At 32.8% G+C, this 18,796-nt stretch overlaps 3 protein-coding genes and 1 long non-coding RNA gene across 5 annotated transcripts; 3 read left to right on the forward strand and 1 right to left on the reverse strand.

Annotated features, from left to right (window-relative positions):
* The first annotated feature begins 4,701 nt into the window (after positions 1-4,701).
* On the forward strand, positions 4,702-6,718 carry LOC107366036 (acetylcholinesterase-like). The gene is made up of 2 exons (XM_015933612.3): positions 4,702-6,221; positions 6,282-6,718. The coding sequence occupies exons 1-2, from the start codon at positions 5,005-5,007 to the stop codon at positions 6,463-6,465; spliced, it is 1,401 nt and encodes a 466-aa protein (XP_015789098.2). The 5' UTR covers positions 4,702-5,004; the 3' UTR covers positions 6,466-6,718.
* On the reverse strand, positions 6,703-7,954 carry LOC107366073 (uncharacterized). Of its 2 annotated transcripts, none has more exons than XM_015933647.3 (8): positions 7,835-7,954; positions 7,700-7,774; positions 7,553-7,630; positions 7,424-7,489; positions 7,287-7,364; positions 7,132-7,206; positions 6,983-7,048; positions 6,703-6,915 (listed from the first exon to the last, which is right to left on the reverse strand). In XM_015933647.3, the coding sequence occupies exons 1-8, from the start codon at positions 7,899-7,901 to the stop codon at positions 6,773-6,775; spliced, it is 648 nt and encodes a 215-aa protein (XP_015789133.2). In that variant the 5' UTR covers positions 7,902-7,954; the 3' UTR covers positions 6,703-6,772. The 2 variants fall into 2 exon arrangements, with proteins under 2 accessions (XP_015789133.2, XP_089122989.1); XM_089266863.1 differs by having other exon boundaries at positions 7,553-7,648.
* Positions 7,955-13,092: 5,138 nt separating this feature from the next.
* On the forward strand, positions 13,093-13,866 carry LOC112539282 (uncharacterized). The gene is made up of 2 exons (XR_016198275.1): positions 13,093-13,514; positions 13,593-13,866. It is a non-coding gene; the product is annotated as an uncharacterized LOC112539282 (long non-coding RNA).
* Positions 13,867-16,256: 2,390 nt separating this feature from the next.
* LOC112539280 (lipase member N-like) lies at positions 16,257-17,239 on the forward strand. The gene is made up of 2 exons (XM_025161671.2): positions 16,257-16,835; positions 16,900-17,239. Exons 1-2 carry the CDS (start codon positions 16,292-16,294, stop codon positions 17,049-17,051), a joined length of 696 nt encoding a protein of 231 aa, XP_025017439.2. The 5' UTR covers positions 16,257-16,291; the 3' UTR covers positions 17,052-17,239.
* Positions 17,240-18,796: the final 1,557 nt, after the last annotated feature.

The following is an 18,796-nucleotide window of genomic DNA, read 5'->3' on the forward strand; positions in this document are numbered from 1 at the left end:
ATTTTGCTTTTTAGCACCCATTTCCTCAAACAGAAAGGCAATTTTGCTATTCCACTAAGAATAGCCACAGACTTACCTTGATTTTTTTGGACCCAAATGGGTACAAATCAAACTATTATTTGATGAAATTGCCAGGTACACGGATTATTAAAAGTAATTTGAACCATAATAAACAAATAATCAAAATGAATCTACACAATATATTAATATAAAGTCAAAACATGAAATTTCTGCGTAAAGATTGTGGCCAAACTAAAAGGATTCTAAAGAAAATTTTATGCAGCCTGAAACCATGATTAAACTGCATAAATAGTAAGAGCTTTTTCGGAATAGAGTTTACTGAGAGCTTAGCTTCCAAACAGACTGAGGGAAAAAATGCAGAATCCGTATCTCTCACTATTGACTTAAGAGAAAAAACTTTATAATTATTCAGGTTGATGGTCTATTGTTGCATTAGAAGGATAAGTAAATCAGTTTTATACCTGCAGCCAACCAAGGTTCAAATCACACCACAAATTTTTTAGTTTTTCTCATTGACAATAGTTTTTCATCAATAATTTAAGTCAACATTTTTAAATTTGGATTGGATTTGATTCAGTGAAAAATAATTTACGATCACAATCGCTACAATAAATGATAAGTATTATAAGTGAATAATAATTTAAAATTTTACAAACTAAATTATGGTCCTCTTCATCATCATACAGTTTCCAGTAGATACGTGGTTTTGATAACCAAATAAACGCTCAAGGTTATTCAAGGTCAATTCTTTATGTGACCTCTAATTGACATAGAAAGGTCATTTTCTGAGATCTCAAAGTTTTTCTGACGCGATAGTGTTAGTCACATGTTCATTACTGATACTAGCTGAACCATATGAGTGATTCCATAAAATTCAGTTAATTGTAAAAAATTCATTTATCTTTCCAATATTATGAGTTATTAGAGGTGAAATGGAGAATTGACCTTGAATAACCTTGAGCGTCTGAACTTATGGTTATTCAATCTGAATAAGCTTATAGTTCAAGTCTGAGTTCTGTAGCACTTAGCACTCATGAGTTATACCTGCATGAAGGCGAAAAAAACGCCCGGTATTATTCAATTGTGGGTGGTTGAGTAAAGAGATAAACCGGTGTGAAATGAAAGAGACAAGAAAACAATAAATCCATCTTAATATCCATACATTGAGTCAATTTTAATAGCGTGTTTATTTGACTGTCAAAACCACGTATCTAGTGGAAACTGGATGATGATTTTCTCTCCCAATTTTTTTCATCTCGTCCCTCCTCTTTTTCCTCTCGTTTTTCAGTATTCATTCCTTTTCAGCCTCACAGTTGAATTTAACTTCAGGAGGGTTCTCAGTTTGCCAGTTTAATAGTGTAATAATCACTATTTCTATTATTCCAATGTTGTAAATCATAATTTTTGTCAAATGATCTTTCCAATAATATCGTATAAATATCATGTCAACGGCGACCAGAACCGAACCTGATTATTAGGCTCCCGGTAAATGAGGAAGCGATTTACCAACAATTCGAGGAGTCTATAGGAGATAATCGGCATTTGCCTTTCGTTTATCTCTAGCCCATTGCCAGCGTAATCAATTACTTATGTTTCATTTGGCCGGTTTCGTTTTTAACGTAAGTCCTATCTGGATTTATAACGTAACTGTAGAACCTTATGCAACATTTAATCAAGAGAATAATGAGTATTTCATTCTATGAAGATGTAGTCTAATTTTTTCGAAATGCTTAATTTGTGTTGTAAAGTTTTGATGGTCTAAATATTGAAGAAACTCTCGAAACTCATACTGGCTAAAGGATATGAGTGATTCCATACCATCAAGTTACTCAATCGCGCATTTATCTTACAGATGGTAACAGTTATGTACTTGTAACTAATATAATTGGGCTAGAAAAATTTGGCGATTTCAGAAAATGACCTTTCAATGTCAATTAGAGGTCAAATAAAGAATAGACCTTGAATAACCTCTAGCGTTCAAACTTATGGTTGTGCAATCTGCATAATCTCATGGTTCAAGTCTGAGGTCTGTAGCACGGTTTATGAGTTATGCCTGCGTGAAGGCGTAAAATAATAAAAAAACGCCCGATAAATCTTACAAATTGTCTATGTTATTGAAAATATCATGGAGCATGGCTATGTGTACGAATCTAACCAATCGGTTTACTTTGATACAGTTACATTTAGTTCTCTCCAAAGTACAAATATGCAAAACTTGTTACAATAAATCTAATCAAACCGGTAAAGAACACGTTGTTAGTGATGCCATCTATTGATGGAAATAAGAGTTAACAAAACCAAAAAAAGTTGAGCAAAAATTTTATTTTCATTTTTGCACTTGAATTGGGCAGTTTTTGAATTGAATGAAAATTAAGTTGCAGATTGTAAGTTAATCTAGCGGTTTAATTCAAGTTCTCGATTAATGTATAAACATTGATCATTGTCTTACTCATTAGATGACTATATCTAAATGATGATCATACAAAAAGAAGCATCAAGTTGTTGCAAAAAATTAACAGCCTCAGGTTGGATCAATTAAGTAAGTCAGACACATTTTTTTATCAATTATAATCAACCATTAAAATGATACTTAATATTGGTTGAAAATTAAAGCCAAATGAGTTCAATGATCCAACAAAATGATATTTAAACAGCAATAATAAAAACAATAATTTGATAAATAGTGAAAAATAGCGAGTTTGAGAGGAAAGATTTTTCAAATCAAAATGAACATCAATGCTTAAGGTGACAATAAGGCGAGTTTGCCTTTTGATATACTTTCATAAATTCATATAATTGTCAATTTGATTATCACATAAAACGTCAATTATATTTGAATCAATCAACTGTCCATTCAAATGAAAATGTTTCCAGATTGACTGAAAAGAAGATGAAATTTGTTAACAAATTGCAAACCCTTCAAATCAAGTTGATCTTTATATTTAAATTTTCATTCAATCCTCTTAACCTTTAAATAATCATTATTAAATATATGCAACACTTTTAAGGTAAAATTGTATCTTCATTTAATCAAGCTTAAGGTTAATTTCAAATCACTTCAAATGGCAAAAGGTTGAATCTTGTATCACTTTTTTTGGGTAACTCAACTTCAACCTTTTCATTTTACCCAAAATTGAATGAAAACATTTTCGCAGCCCAATCATAATTATAATGATCAACTTTATTTTATGATCATTTTGATTGTAATTTAAAAGTTGATTTTTCTTACCTTCACCGGTTAACCCTGTACTTGATTAATCAAAGTTAAATTCATGATCAAAGTATTAAGAAACTGTTGTTGTAAATATACAGTTAAACGCCGGTTAAACAATTTGCATTATCCATCATCATCATGTTAAATTGATACTTTAAATTGAAACTCTTGTCAGCTTTAAGGCTTAATAATTTGTCTATTTAATGGTGATTAGGTTTCAGTTGAATGAGGCAAATTAGCATCCATACATCCATTCATATGCATATAAAGTAAAAAACACCAATTTCTGCGCACAACTTGGAGCCAAACTGAGCGGGTTCTAAAGAAAATTTAGCCGTTACATGAAAGTCATGATTAAACTACATCCACAAAAAATAGTCAGAACTTTCTCCGAGTTTAGGTTTCTGAGAAATTCGTGAAAATAGAGACAAGGGGGAAATGCAGAGGCAGTACTGCAAACTATTGACGGTTGTTAGATTGTTCAATTTGGCCAGAAAAAACAAAAAAATAACTAGTTAAAGGGTGTTGTGGATAAAAGTTGGAAATTATCTTACCTTAGATTAAGAAAAATCTCTGACGAAAAGCAATTTTTACATATTTTCCTTTTGTCTCTTATTTAAATTTTGTTATCTTCATTTTTATCATAATTTAAAGTAAGATAATCTCCAATTTTTATCCGCAACACCCTTTACAACCAGAAAACTGAATTCGTAAGAGAAAGATATCTAAAAATGAAAAAACTGGGTTTTATGCTTAAAAATGCAAGTATGATTTGGATTAAAAAATAGTTTAAGAATATTTTTTAATCAAGATTGTTCTTTGCCTTTCTCTGGTTATGAAATAAACACTCAGACTTCGCCCTCGAGTTTATATCCACATGCTGTGATAGACGTTAAAAGATCAATTTATAACAGGCTTTACTTGAAATTAATGTGATTACATCCACCCAAATCTCGCCTAACTCACCTGCCATTGTTTCCTATGGAAAGCTATCTCTTTACTCTTTTCATACAATAACAATGATTCATAACTTGTATAAGCAAATTATGCCACTTTATCTAAACTATTTGTGATTAAGATAATCTGCTTAATCACAAATATTTTTGATGCAGTAGCATGACATCTTAAAATGCAATCAAATCGACCTAATTGAAAATTCAAGTGAATTTCCCCAACACTTTTGTACTAAAATTTATTGTTCAATAAATCTAGTCAAAACTAAAGGGTGTTGCGTGTTATTCTTGCCAGTTATCTCATCCGAATGGAGATTAAACAACTGATAAAGATGAAGATGTCCAATGGAAATCTTATAAATCTCCATTGAGATAAGATAACTGGCAATAATAACGCGCAACACCCTTTAGAATCTATTGTTTTCTCGGATTTTCTCCGTCTCCGTCTCTCAATTGAAATTCAATGATTAATTTGTGATAATACAATATATAAACGTGCAATAACAATTGGATTTGAATTGTGTTTTTTTCATTTAATTGCAAAAATAACAAACTTTGTATATTTTCGTAGTTTTCTGTTTAATTTTTTCCCCCATTTATGGGCTCGATGCAACTCCAATAGTTAATTTGACTAGTGGCCCTATTCAAGGTAAAGTTATCGAATATGAATCGATTGGTGTTTACCAGTTTCTCGGTATTCCATATGCAAAGCCGCCGGTTGGTAAGTTGAGGTTACAGTTACCAGTTAAACCAGACCCATGGAAAGAGGTTAGATCAGCGACTGATTCAGGTCCAGCTTGTCTTCAACCACATGTCATGCCGAGTATACAAGAAACCAGTGAAGACTGTCTCTATCTAAATGTTCATGTTACTGAATCAACTTTCAATAGTTCATCAGTCAAACAACGACCAGTACTTTTCTGGATTCATGGCGGTGGATTCACAGCTGGATCTGGAGTTATTTTAGGACATCCAATTGTTGCATTACATGATGTTGTACTCGTCTCTATAAATTATCGTCTCAATGCATTTGGCTTTATTCACTTTGGAGCTGAAGAACCCAGAATTCCTTCAAATATTGGTTTGCAGGATCAGCTGCTTGCTTTGAAATGGGTCCATGAAAACATTCAAAAGTTTGGCGGTGATCCAAATAGCGTGACAATTTTCGGCCAATCTGCTGGTTCGATTTCAGTCTCTGCTCATTTATTATCTCCCCTTTCAAAAGGACTTTTTAAACGAGCTATTCTTGGATCAGGGACAATTCACCTGAATCACAATGACGATGCCTTGATTACAGATTCTTGGAAACTGTACAACAAAACATCATGTTCAGAATCGAAAGATGTTCTTGAATGCATGCAGAATTTGCCAACAACTGAAATTCTGAATAACATAAATGATAAAGCAATAGCATATTCCTTCACCGTGGGCGATGATTTCCTTCCTTACGAACCATCCAAAGCTTTTGCAGAAGGACTCTTTGATAATTCGATTGACATTCTATTGGGCGTTGAAAGAAATGACGGTTCGCTGTTCATGACAACTGTCGATCCCATAGCCTTTGATTATCCCATAGCCTTTGATTATCCCATAGCCTTTGATTATCCCATAGCCTTTGATTATCTAAAAGCCCCTGAGCCAATATCATATCAACAAGCTACAACATACTTGAAGCGCATTTTTGCTTCTGATTCAGTCGACTATTACCGTGAACTCTACTTTGGTCCTGAAACTAACAATTCAGATTTCAGGTTTCAACTTGAAAGAGCTTACAGTGATGTTACATTCATTTGTCCAACTTATGAGTTTGGACTTCAATACGCTTCTAGCTTGGGTAAACAGGGCGGTAAAGTCTATGCTTATTATCACACTCAAAAGCCAGTCGACATTATGCCTGAATGGATAGGAATCTATCATGGAGCTGATGTGCCTTACGGTTTCGGAATAAATCTGCTAAATCCTGCTTGTTCACAGAGAGATGTCTCATTGACTCGTGAAATGATGAAAATTTGGACTCATTTTGCTGAAAATGGGTAAGTTTATTCATTTCATTGAGTGATCCATCTAATGACTGATTCATTATTTATTTACAGTGAGCCTCCAATGGTTGGTGAAACTAAGTGGAAACCATTCCAAGAAAGCAAGTCGGCAATGATATTGAACATTGATGATTTGGGAAAGACTGAAACGGAAAGAGTTCAGTTTTGCTACAGAGAATGGCCTTATATGTCTCAAAACATTATTATTGGATTAGGCACGTTTCCAAAGATTGGATAATTACTCTAATTGAATCTGTTTTTTGCAAAACGGGATTACAATAGTGGTGCTGTTTTACGCCATGAAAAAACACTTATTTACTGAAAGAGATTTTAAATAAAAGAGTTGAGCTTAATCGCTTTCCATGATACAAGATTGATACTTTGCTTATAAGCGGGGCAAAATCGAATTGTTTTCATTCAGTTTTGTATGCTCATATGGAATTGTAAATTGTATTAATAAAGAAATGAGTTTAGCTTATTTTATGCTTAAATTATAAGGTTTATTGAATCATCATTTTGATAATATTTTATGCAGGCATGGAAATTCAAAAGTCAATTTTTTGAAAAATAAATTCAGTTAGTCCAACCACATTATCTTGAAAAGTTTTATCAGAACTGAAACCAGGAAAGGAAATTTGGGCAAAAATTGTCTCTAAAGTGCTTTTGATGAAGTCTTTAGGATCCGAAACTGAAAACATGAAAAAAGTGCAATTGATCAGTAAAATATAACACTATTACAATACACTTGTACTTACTTTTAATATCAAGACTATCGAGCCAAGCATTAACAGCTTGGCCAAGAGTCTCAGTTTTAATGTTATCTAATGGAAACAGAGAATCAAAAATATAAGAAATTATAATAAATAAAGAAATTGTATAAATTTTCTTAAAACTATTTACTTACGATCAAAATGTTCTGTGACAAACTTAGTCATTTTATCGACAATCTTTTCTTCGATTTCACTTTTCGGGAAAAACACTGATCATTTGTAGATGAATAATGAAACATGAAATTAAAATGAGATTCGACTGAAATCATTTGTACTTATGAATACTTACTTGGAATCGGCAATTTATTGAAGTATTTTTGAACAATCAGTGCCATATTATCAACAACAGATTTGTTTCTAGCTAAACCTAAAGATGTAATTAAACAATGTTGTTGTAATCAAATAAAATCAAATGAAAATATTTACCTTCGACGTCAAGAAGAACAATGTACTTTTCGAAATTTTCCTTGGCACTGATATCTGGGTTCCATGCTGATATAACAATTCAAACATAAAGGTAATCTGTGATTGGACACAAAAGTTGATAAAACTCACCAGGAACCATATTGTTGTCAAAAGGTCTTGAGAGAAGAGCCATAAGATTTGATTGAAGTGAAGCTTTTGAATCCCAACCTGAGAATTGTAAATTGAGAATTCAAAGTTTTTTAATGTTATTAAGAAAGCATTTACTTATTAACTAACCAGGAACCATTTGTTCCCATTCATTAACGAATCTCCGATTAAATTCGACAGCGGCTTTGGCAAGTGGAGTTGGTCCTGTAAAAACGGTACAACATTAACAAGACTAGGCTAAGATTAGGTTAGCAAAAGTCTTACCTTCGGTTGGAGCAGCACTGATGGGTGAGAGACAAAAGATGGCACTTAAAATGATCAAGAAATTCATTTTACTTTTATTTTAGTTCTATTATGGTAATCACACAATTTTCAACAAACATATAAAACTGAATGGAAACAATTCGAGTTTCGCATACTTTTATATTATTTGATAAAGATCAAGAAAGATTTAATTAGCTCATTTAGCACAATCAATACAAAATATGTGATAGAAACAATGAAACCTCGTATCTGATTTCATAAAAAAACTTGTCTGCTTGGTACTAGTTTATATATTATTATAATAATTGAAGTTAGTTATAGCTTAATGATATTCAATTGGCGTTAATCACTCCAACAGTTGATAAAATGCATGGTTTAATTCATTATATTACATATACAATGATGAATCAGGCTTTTTACCAGAATCTTACCGACAACCAGAAATCTTTGTGCAGCACATCCATAGAATGTCATTTCAAGTCATTTCTTTGGTTTTAAGGTTGATTTTGGTTAAGTTGGCAGGGATTCAATTTGATTTAATGAGATAGCTAAGAATCGAATGCTTTCTCTAATTTCAGCCCAAAATTCGTTGAAATTCTCTGAATAGATTTGATCAAATTAAATAAAATGTTATTCATTTCTCAGTATTAACTAACCTTGACTTTGAATTATTTACATTGACATCAATGACTGATTGTTTAAGTCAGTTTGAAAGATTGATAATCAATAACCAATTTGTTGAATCAATCATTGAAGTATCACCGAATCAATAATTTGGTTAAAATTATTTCAATTTACTCAACATTGATTGATTACATCTTCACTTATGGACGGAATAACAGTAAACATCAAGTTTGTCACCAACAGTAACAATGAGATGAACAAAAATAAAAAGATGCCTCGACTTGACCAGAAGAAATAGTTGAAATTGTCATTTACAATGGTCGATATTGAATCAAATCGTCAAAATGGCCAACATGAACCCATCAGTATATTTGGCCGTGCCTTTGTACGTGAAAATGTAACAAGCCAAGTAATATTTTGGATAACCTCTTTGGGCATAACAGCCAAAGGTCTGTATAAATTATATCGAGTTTTTAACCCAACAATCCAACAAGATTCCCCACATAGTCGCGGTGTCGTCAAGTATGAACTAATTTACACTCAACTGCATTCAATCAGTTTTGGCCTAATCATATTGCACTTTAAATTTAACCGTTCAATGTACTTAAAATATTTGGACATTTACCAGACAATTGTTCGTAGCAACTTTGGTTTAGCTTCAAATGGATTTAAGAAAAGGTGCATCAAAATCAACCGATTTTTTCTAGTTTTTGCAACCATCTACGAAATGCTAACTACTTCGGTTAACCATTATCTATCCGATAGACCGACTGACTTTTCAATAGTCTTTTTCGTCGAGTTAATTTTAATGGCATTTGCTCTTTTTGGATACGTCTTCTCGATGCAATTCATTATTGAGTGCTGTACCTACTCACAATCAAGTTTCAAGCCTTTGAACAATTTACTTGATTCTTTATTGAACAAGTCATTGCCAAACAATATGAATAGCATTGCCAAATCACTTCGCTTGTATTACAGTAAGACAGTTGAATCTGTTCGTATTATGGACAAGTTTTTAGCTTTTGCCATTTTCGTCTTTTATTTGTACTTTACTGGTCATTGTATTCTTATTGTTGGTGAAATTTTGGATGCAAGTCGTTGTTCAATTTATTACACTTTATGGATGATCTTTAGGTTCTTTGGTGAATCGTCTTACCTTGTTTTAATAACGTATCATTTAGTCTGTGTAAATCAAAGTTCAACTCGTATTTTTGATAAAGTCTATCAACTTTCATTTAGCCTCGATTCATCCCATTCAATTGTCACGATGAATGAGGTAAACCTCTAACATTTTATTTAATGATTCAATGTTCACTGAAATATCATGTACTAATATAATAATTTTTGTTCTGTAGATCAATTTATTTCTATTGCGAACCAATCGGAATGATGTTGGATTTACATTTGCTGGCCTTTGCATGGTTTCACCCAGTTTCGTATCATCGCTGGCAACCATTTCATTGACTCTTGGCTTAGCATTGCCCAGTTTTATCAAGTAATCAAGCACCATATAATATTGTGGTGCTGTTAATAATACAGCGATCAATAAGAGCGTATGCCAGAAAAATGTGGAGAAACTCAGAAAAAGAGAAATTTGAGAGAAGCTAGAAATAAATTGATTATCAAAGAGCTTTCGAAGATTCTCACTGATCTCAACGTTTTTGGGAGGATCATGGATTTAACCACGGTACAGAAAATAAACGTGAAAAAGATTGTTGCTGCTAAGTACATGCATAAATAGAGGAAACACTTGATTAAACCATTTGCGAAATGAAAAAGTTGTTTTCAATAAATTTCAAAAGTTAAAACTTCGATGACTGTTTGTACAGTTATGAGACGAGATATTTCCAGCAAATTTATACCTCTGATGTAACTTTTCATGCCAAACCAGAAAATGGATTTACTTTGGAAAATAAAGTTTCATATTTTGTACAAACGGCTAACTTCGATTTTAGGTAAAGGCTCTCATTTCCAGCGATAAGAGTAGTTAGAAGGTTGAAACTTGTGCACCTTCAACCAAAAGGTCCCCCAAACCTAACCAACTGCAAAATCTTCTCAATTTATCACTGGTTCCTTCGATTTCGTGCAATAACATCGAAACTTTGAACCTCGATAACTCAACAAGTACAAAAGCTATCAACGCAATTCATTCATCAAACCACTCATATTGCAATTGGTATGCTATGATAAGAGCAAAAATTACCAGTTGCCCAAAGATGGCCCATGAAAAATGAGTTTCTAATGCAATAGTTTGCTTTTGTATTCAATTGAATGCTTAAAATGCTTCTTTGAGGTAAATTGCAACTCTTTTGATTCATTCTCGTTATGTGCTAAAAGTATTTGATTTTTCACGAAATTCTGATACAAATCTTTCTGATATTCATCAGTATTATATTATGCTACTTGGTATATGACATTTGAGTCCAAGAATCGTGTTCTCTGAGCTATAGTTTTCGAGAAAATTGCGTCTAAAGTTAAAGTTTCGATTGCTTATTGTGCAGTTATGAAAACAGATATTTCCATCAAATTGATATCCTTGATGTAATTGTTCATGCTTAACCAGCAAATGGATTTACTTTGAAAAATAAAGTTTCATTTTTTTGTACAATCGGATAACTTCGATTTAAAGTTAAAGCTCCCGTTTCGAGCGATGATAACAGTTAGAAGATTGAAACTTGTTTTTCGTAATTGAAAAGAGCTGGCCAACATCACCTACTAAAAATGTTTCTCGATTTATCACTGGCTCCTTCGATTTTGGACAATAAAATCGAAACTTTGAACCTCGATAACTCAACAAGTACAAAAGCTATCGACACAATTCTTGGACTCAAATGTCATATACCAAGTGGCATAATAGAATACTAATGAATCTCAGAAAGATTTGTATCAGAATTTCGTACACAATCAAATACTTTTAGCACATAACGAGAATGAATCAAAAGAGTTGCAATTTACCTCAAAGAAGCATTTTAAGCATTCAATTGACAACAAAAGCAAACTTTTGCATTAGAAACTCATGTTTCTTGAGCGATTTTGCGGAAATGGTGATTTTTTCTTTTGCTATCACATGAGCATTGCAATGTATGATATTTGGTGAAGGAATTATGTTAATAGCTCATGTATTTATTGAGTTATCGAGGTACAAAGTTTCGATGTTATTGTTTGATATCGAAGGAACCAGCGATGACTCTAAAAGATTTTTTAACTGGTGCGGTTGGCCAGCCCTTTCTGTTGAAGGTAGACAAGTTTCAACCTTCTAACTGGCACCATCGCTCGAAACGGGAGCTTTAACTTTAAATTGAAGTTATCCATTTGCACAAAAGAATGCAACTTTATTTTTCAAAGTAAATCCATTTTCTGGTTTGGCATCAACAATTACATCAACGACATCAATTTAATGGAGATGTCTGGTCCCATAACTGTACAAAATGCAATTGAATTTTCAACTTAAGAAGCAATTTTCTCGATAACTACTCCTCAGAGAAGGTTTTTGTTTACAGCAATCTAATCCATTTCCATGTCCCTGCAAACCAAGCAACCACTCAACTTTTTACACAAAAGTTAAAGCTTCTGAATTTCAATTTCTTACTCCTAATCAATCAGGATAAAACTATGAAGGTCTCAAGTCTTTTCAATAGTTTCAGAAAAGTAAAGATTGAGATTGGCGATGAATCATCTCTAGTTCAGTCATATGCAAATCGTGTATAGCGCAATCTGGCAATCATAGCACAAAAAATTTTCCAATTTCCAGAGCCCAGAAATCCACTAAAATTTCCTGAAATCCAAATTTTTTGCGCTAATTGCAGTTACCAGTGTGCACAATTTGGTGTCAATGTAACACAACAAAGATGTTATTAATTTCATTGAAATTAAAACGAACAATAAACAGTTTATTTTCAAAAGAAACAGTCTATTTTTAATGAATCAATAATTTGGTTGAAATTATTACATTTCAATTTATTCAGTTCCAATGATTGATGATTAGTTTTATTATAAAAACAAGTTCACCAACGCAACACATAATCAATGAAACTGAAAAGGCGAGAAAGACATTTAGTTTAACAAACTACAATCAAACTGACAATCAGCAATTATGGATGCAATCGAGTCAACACACAACGGCAATGGCCAACATGAACCAATCAGCATACTTGGCTATTTACTTGTTCGTATTAATAAAAATGTATCAAGTAAAATAATAATTTGGGTTTGCTCAGCATTAATGATCTTCAAAACTTTTTACAGACTTTATTCAATCTTTGATCCAACAATTTCCCTTTACGACGACAATATTGTCAAGTATGAGAAAATTTACAACCAACTGTATGCTCTAAGCCTTGGTTTAATCCTATTGAACTTTTACATGGATTATTCAATGTACATAAAATACTTGAATGCTTATAAAAGGATCGTCAAGAATGGCTTCGATATTGACTCAACTGAATATGTGGAGAAACAACTCAAAATCAATCGATTGTTCATCAAGTTGGCCTTTATTTGTGAACTGGCCATTACTGGGTACAACAATTATCTCAATTATTATCGCAAACTTGGTTTTCGAAGTGAAATGATTTTCCTTTCAGTAACAGCATGCATCACTCAATGTAGTTCACTAATTTTCGTACAATTTATCATTGAATGCTGCATCTATTGCCAATCAAGCTTCATACCTCTAAACAATTCACTGGATATAATTATAAGGCAAAATGAAAGATCGATTGATATCAATCGTATTGCTAAATTAATCCGTTTAAGTTACGATAAAACAACTGAATCTATTCGTTGCATGGATAAATTTCTAACATTTGTTCTTTTCGCTTTCTATTCGTACTACATTGGCCATTGTATTTTCGCTTTTGGTATCATATTGAGTTATGCCAGCTCATTTTATTTTCTGTCATTCGCTGTCTTGAGATTTCTGGTTGATGCGTTTTACCTTTTTTGGGTTACTTATCATTTGGTTCGCGTAAATCAACTATCAATCCAAATGTTTGACAAAGTCTATCGACTCTCATTTTCACTCGACTCATCCCATACAATCGCAACCATGAACGAGGTAAGACTCGAATCATCTGTGCATTCATTTTTGTAACTGTTTAATGTTCACTAAAATATAATGCTTTATGTTCTGTAGATCAATTTATTTCTATTGCGAACCAATCGGAATGATGTTGGATTTACATTTGCTGGCCTTTGCATGGTTTCACCCAGTTTCGTATCATCACTGGCAACCATTTCATTGACTCTTGGGTTAGCTTTGCCCAGTTTCATCAAATAACCATTCTTTTGGCTTCTGAATAATGTTATTTTTAACAAGAAAGATACAGTTAAAGTTAATGTCATTTGACTGAAAGTCCCCAAAGATGACTAACACATTAAATCGTAAAGTACACTTTATAAAAAATTAATAATTAAGTTCTTGTCAATTTTTCATCGAGTTAACTGTTGGGAATGCAATGTAACTAAGGAAAGCCCAATTGACCTAAGATTGTTTGGGATGTCGTGTTCGATGATTCAAGTATGTTTGTATGAGTAATGCATTCTGTGGTCGTCATGGCGTTCAAGAGATTTTCTGGATAACTCTTAATTCAACACGAATTTCGATCTGATTTTGGAGGAATGCTCTACTCATAAGCTTTCGATTTATAGTTTTTTTCAATCTGAGTCTGAAGCAGCTTGACTAGCCTTCTTTATCTGTATGATCTTGAATCGTAATTCAGCTTGATCTTGAAATTTGGTTTGAGTTATTGCGTTTGTTTTTCCTCTTGTTTACTGTAAAAACAAAAACAAAAATAGATGTTTAGGTTAGTTAAAGAAGGTAAAATGTAACAAATTGTTGGTTGACCCTTAGTTTTACTGTGCACGTGAGATTAGAGTTGACTAGTTTAATTTGGGTTTGCCTAATCAACTGTGATTTATTTCATAATGCTGTCTCTCATCATCAATTTGCGTCCATCTCATGTTACCAACAATGAAGATGAAAAAGACTGACCTCAATACTGACCTCCAAAGGAGATTTGCATTTTTACAGGTTTATAAACATGTTGACAACTTTCATTGAAATTGATATACAGTTGGGAATGAATACAAGTAAATATGGTAAAGCAAAAAAAAGATGAATCACAATTATAATGATAATAAGATCCGTGATCAAGAAAAGAAACATTTTTGTTCTAATCTTTTAATGAATTGAAACTTTTCAATTGCGACTGGCCTAAATGTTTGCAGTCTTTTAATCTTATTTTGAATCAATCTCAGCTAATTGAATATTTTAGGTTAATATTTATAAACCATATAAAGCACAAGTGAATGGCTGACAAGGATGAGCAAATATTTTCTAGTTTACCTAAACCGACTTAACGAAAAAACAATTTTTCAATTTTAAAACAATTCAAGATCTTAATATCAATGTAAATGGTAAATGGTAAATTTAATAGTCGATTCCTTGGATCTTGATAATCTAGTCCTAAATCGTTAGAAAGGTGAAACGGAAATTTGAGCACCAATTGGCTTTTCTAGATAATTTACCCTCGCTTCGATTGAGAAAAACAGATAAGTTAAGTTTACTTCTTTCATCGAGAAGCATTCGCGGATGAATTCAACTGATTGAAACAACTTGGATATTATGAATATAATGATTGTACAATGAATAAGTTGAATTTTGACCGAAATGAAATTCAGGCATAGGCATTTAATCTGATTCATTACTCAAATTCAAATATTTGTGCAGAGAAGCGGTACTTTGAATTTGCTCGTTTTTTAGCCAAAACAAGATTAATATTTATATTTAATGCTCAAGTCGAGACATCAAAGGGCTGAATTTTCAATGATCAGCAAATATTCACACAAAAAATTTACACAGTAAAATGTTCAGTAAATAAATTTATAATTACAAGGGCAGGTTGGCACATAATTCAATCAATTAGTGGTTGAAATAGAAAGTAAAGGAAGTAGAATATTTCCGTCAATAAAATGGGTTCTAATTTATCGCAGTTATTCCACCTTTGCATAATTCCAAGTTTCCTTTTAAGTCTACTTCTTTCCTCAAGCTATTCAAACGTCTCATATCAAAAGTTGCCTCCACCAGAGAATCCTAATTTTGTCCAGGAACAACTTATATTGAATCCATTCAGGACAACATTAAATCAAGCTCTAACCTGTGGACAGTTGATTGTATCTCGAGGCTTCAAATACGAACGTCACTTTGTTACAACAGAAGATGGTTACATACTTGAGTTGTATCGAATCATCAATCCATATGCTCAAGCAGCTCGAGGACGGAACCTCAAGCCAATTCTAGTGCTTCACGGTGCACCCACATCATGTAGTAGCTTCATGATCAATGGACCAGGCGGTCACATAAAGGAATGGGTCGATGGTAGTCCTCCTCATGATACATCGAAAAGTCTTGCTTTTGCTTTGGCCAATGGGGAGTTCGATGTTTGGCTGGGAAATGACAGAGGACCAGGTATTCGAATCATACTCGACTCGATCCATATAAAGGTAAATTATCCTGTCTAATTTGCATAATTAATTTATTTAGACTAAACAGTTATAAGCTTTTACATCTTATTCTATTAATATACATGTATCAATATGTTTATGAATTTGCCTCTGATGAATATCTTCTTTCAGATGCTGAATTTTGGAACTTTACCTTCGTTGAAATGGGCAAGTATGATATAACTGCTATGGTGGATTATATTATTGATGAAACTGGATTTGGTAAGAGCTTCATTTGCACTGACACACTTATTCAATCGATAATTTTAATATTTGTAACTTTATTCAGAGAAAATTGTTTACATCGGTTATTCACAAGCAACTATTACAATGCTAACTCTATTAGTGAAGCAACCACAATTTGCCTGTAAATTGGATTTAAACATACTTGTTGCACCAATAGCGTTTTATGGTCACAGAAAGGGAGTCACATCTGTTATACCATCATCTTTACTGCTCACGGAAATGGGATCACAATATTCAGGTCCTTTAATACCCTTTCTCCAAGAATTTGATGCCATTTTATCGATAATATGCACAAACGATGCTGTCAAATTGATTTGCCTCGAAATTTACAATTACTTGTTTGGACCTGATCGAGAAATGATTTCACCAGATCAAATAAAAGTACTACTCAGTCAAGTGGATCAAAACTCAATTAAAAATGCTCTTCATGTAATTCAACCATTCAAATATGATCAAATTCGTGAGTTTGATTATGGTCCAAAGACAAACCTTGAAGTATATGGTTCGGAAGAGCCGCCCAAATTTCCCTTTGAAAATGTTCCAATACACAATTTGGTTCTCATTAGTGGGTTAAATGACTATTTTGCTCCACCAGTAAGCGTTCAAAAGCTGAGAAACATTTTGCCAGGTAAATATTTGCTTCTGAAATAATTTACACAAACTCATATTATTCATCAATTCGCTATCAACAGATCGGCCTTTTATTGATCACATAGTTACATGGCCTCTGTGGTCACATACTGACATCTTACTTGCTGATGAAGCCTTTGAGTACATGCATAGCGTTATCATTGATATAATCCGAGTACATGGCGAAGACGTTCAAGTTTCACCGGAAGTTTGATGAAAAATAATTTCCACCTCAACTCATGATAGCTGATGTCAAATCTGAACAAATGCCGTTCACGTTGCAGTTTAGTTTGCTTTAAAAATAGAGCTTTCATCAAACAGCAGCATTGATACCTTCAGCTAATTCAATAATATTTCAATTGTTTTTCTAATAAATTAAAAGCACTTTTCATTTATTGACAATCAAAGTTTTGTTGAATACGCAACGTTGTATGAAATCGCAATTCAGGTAACTTCCCTAGCAAGCACTGATTTAATTGAATAACTTTTTCTGTAATATGGCATTCGAATTGAGTACTCAAAGGAAAAGTAACGCAAATTTACATAGTGAAGTACGTGCCAACTTGACGTCTACATGTGACTTTATTGATATTGATTTGTTTTAAGCGACGAAACATCAAACAAATCAATTTAGCCAAACATGATTTTTCAAAGTTATATCATGAGAAGACATCCGTCATTGTATCTTGACTTTGACTCTATTTCAGACTTGCCTCTGTATTATACCTAAAATATTGAATTGTTTGATCCTTGAAGTGGTTCTTGAGTTACATTGGCTTTTAATGCCTTTGGCTACTTAGTTTTTGCTAATTAAATGTATAATTTTGCTAATTGAGTCTTATTTGTATTTGTCAGGTATTCATTTGAGAAAAGCTAAACTTTATGATTCTTTCTTAATGTTGACCGCTATGATGATTAACTGATTAATGAATAAGAATCTTAATTTAGAAACTTGTATCGGAATTGACGTGTGAAAGTGAGTTAATATCAATTTATTATTGAACTCAAAATGCTTATAAATACAGTAAAATAGTGATACATAATCGAAGCTAATTCCCTTAATACTTCGCACGCAGCTTCAATTTGACATCAACTATCGTCCACTAATGCTACTAATGAATACAGTCATTAACTTAAGTTTATAAATCTGGTTAAAGAAAAGAAGAAGAAGAAATAAAAGAGAAAAGAAATTGATGAAATGAATAAATTATGAAGAAAAAAATGTTGAAATTATTCATTCCGTATTCCAAGTGTGTTGAGCTTAATTGTCTTGAAAGAATGTGATTATTTATATAAAAAAATTTAACCAAATTCCTGATTATTGGGTTGACCCTGTGTACCAACTGATTGATACTTTTGCAATCAACCTGGAAGGGTTATCCAAGAATGATGATCAATTTTGTCTCAAACCAGCTAAAAAAAGAAGGTATATTGAACGTAAAAAATAGCCTCAAGTGGCTACCTTTACCATTCTCATCATCACCATCATCATCATCATCATCATCATCATCCTTATCATTTTCAGATTCTTCCTAAGAAAGCCCAAGGGAGGTAAACAAGAAGCTCAAAAGCAGGGGAGGGATGAGGATGAAGATTGTTTGGTTTGTTCATCATCATCATCATCGTCATGACAGGTCCTTTTGCTGTTTCTCACCAATGATACGATGCCCAACCCAATGCCCTTTAGGCCTACACCAAACCTTGTTGCTTGTAACAGTGAATAACAACAGTAAAAGCAACGGTAACAGCAATAACGGTAAAGGCAGCAACAACTTGCAACAAGCTGACAGCTTTGGCCTGATCCAAGTTACCTTTTTTTTCATCCCTTCATATCAAGTTAATAAAAAGGAAAGAAAAGGAAAGAGAGGAAAAGAGAGAGAAGATATGAATGACTTGGATCAACCGGATTCTCTACTGACCATTCATTCTTGTCAATATAATGTTCATCTTGATTCAGGT

Source organism: Tetranychus urticae, chromosome 2 (genome assembly GCF_039701765.1).
Source record: "Tetranychus urticae isolate SD_2017Ah chromosome 2, NJAU_TeUrti_SD_1.0, whole genome shotgun sequence".
Lineage (NCBI taxonomy): Eukaryota > Metazoa > Arthropoda > Arachnida > Trombidiformes > Tetranychidae > Tetranychus > Tetranychus urticae.

Bases quoted from the DNA above. Each gene is read 5' to 3' on its own strand.
- LOC107366036 (XM_015933612.3), top strand. From the start codon at position 5,005: ATGCCGAGTATACAAGAAACCAGTGAAGACTGTCTCTATCTAAATGTT. The intron at 6,222-6,281 runs GTAAGTTTATTC...ATTTATTTACAG, and splicing joins ACTCATTTTGCTGAAAATGG to TGAGCCTCCAATGGTTGGTG.
- LOC107366073 (XM_089266863.1), bottom strand. From the start codon at position 7,901: ATGAATTTCTTGATCATTTTAAGTGCCATCTTTTGTCTCTCACCCATC. The intron at 7,365-7,423 runs GTAAATATTTTC...TTACATCTTTAG, and splicing joins TGTTCTTCTTGACGTCGAAG to GTTTAGCTAGAAACAAATCT. The intron at 7,049-7,131 runs GTAAGTAAATAG...TGTTTCCATTAG, and splicing joins TGTCACAGAACATTTTGATC to ATAACATTAAAACTGAGACT.
- LOC112539280 (XM_025161671.2), top strand. From the start codon at position 16,292: ATGCTAACTCTATTAGTGAAGCAACCACAATTTGCCTGTAAATTGGAT. The intron at 16,836-16,899 runs GTAAATATTTGC...CGCTATCAACAG, and splicing joins GCTGAGAAACATTTTGCCAG to ATCGGCCTTTTATTGATCAC.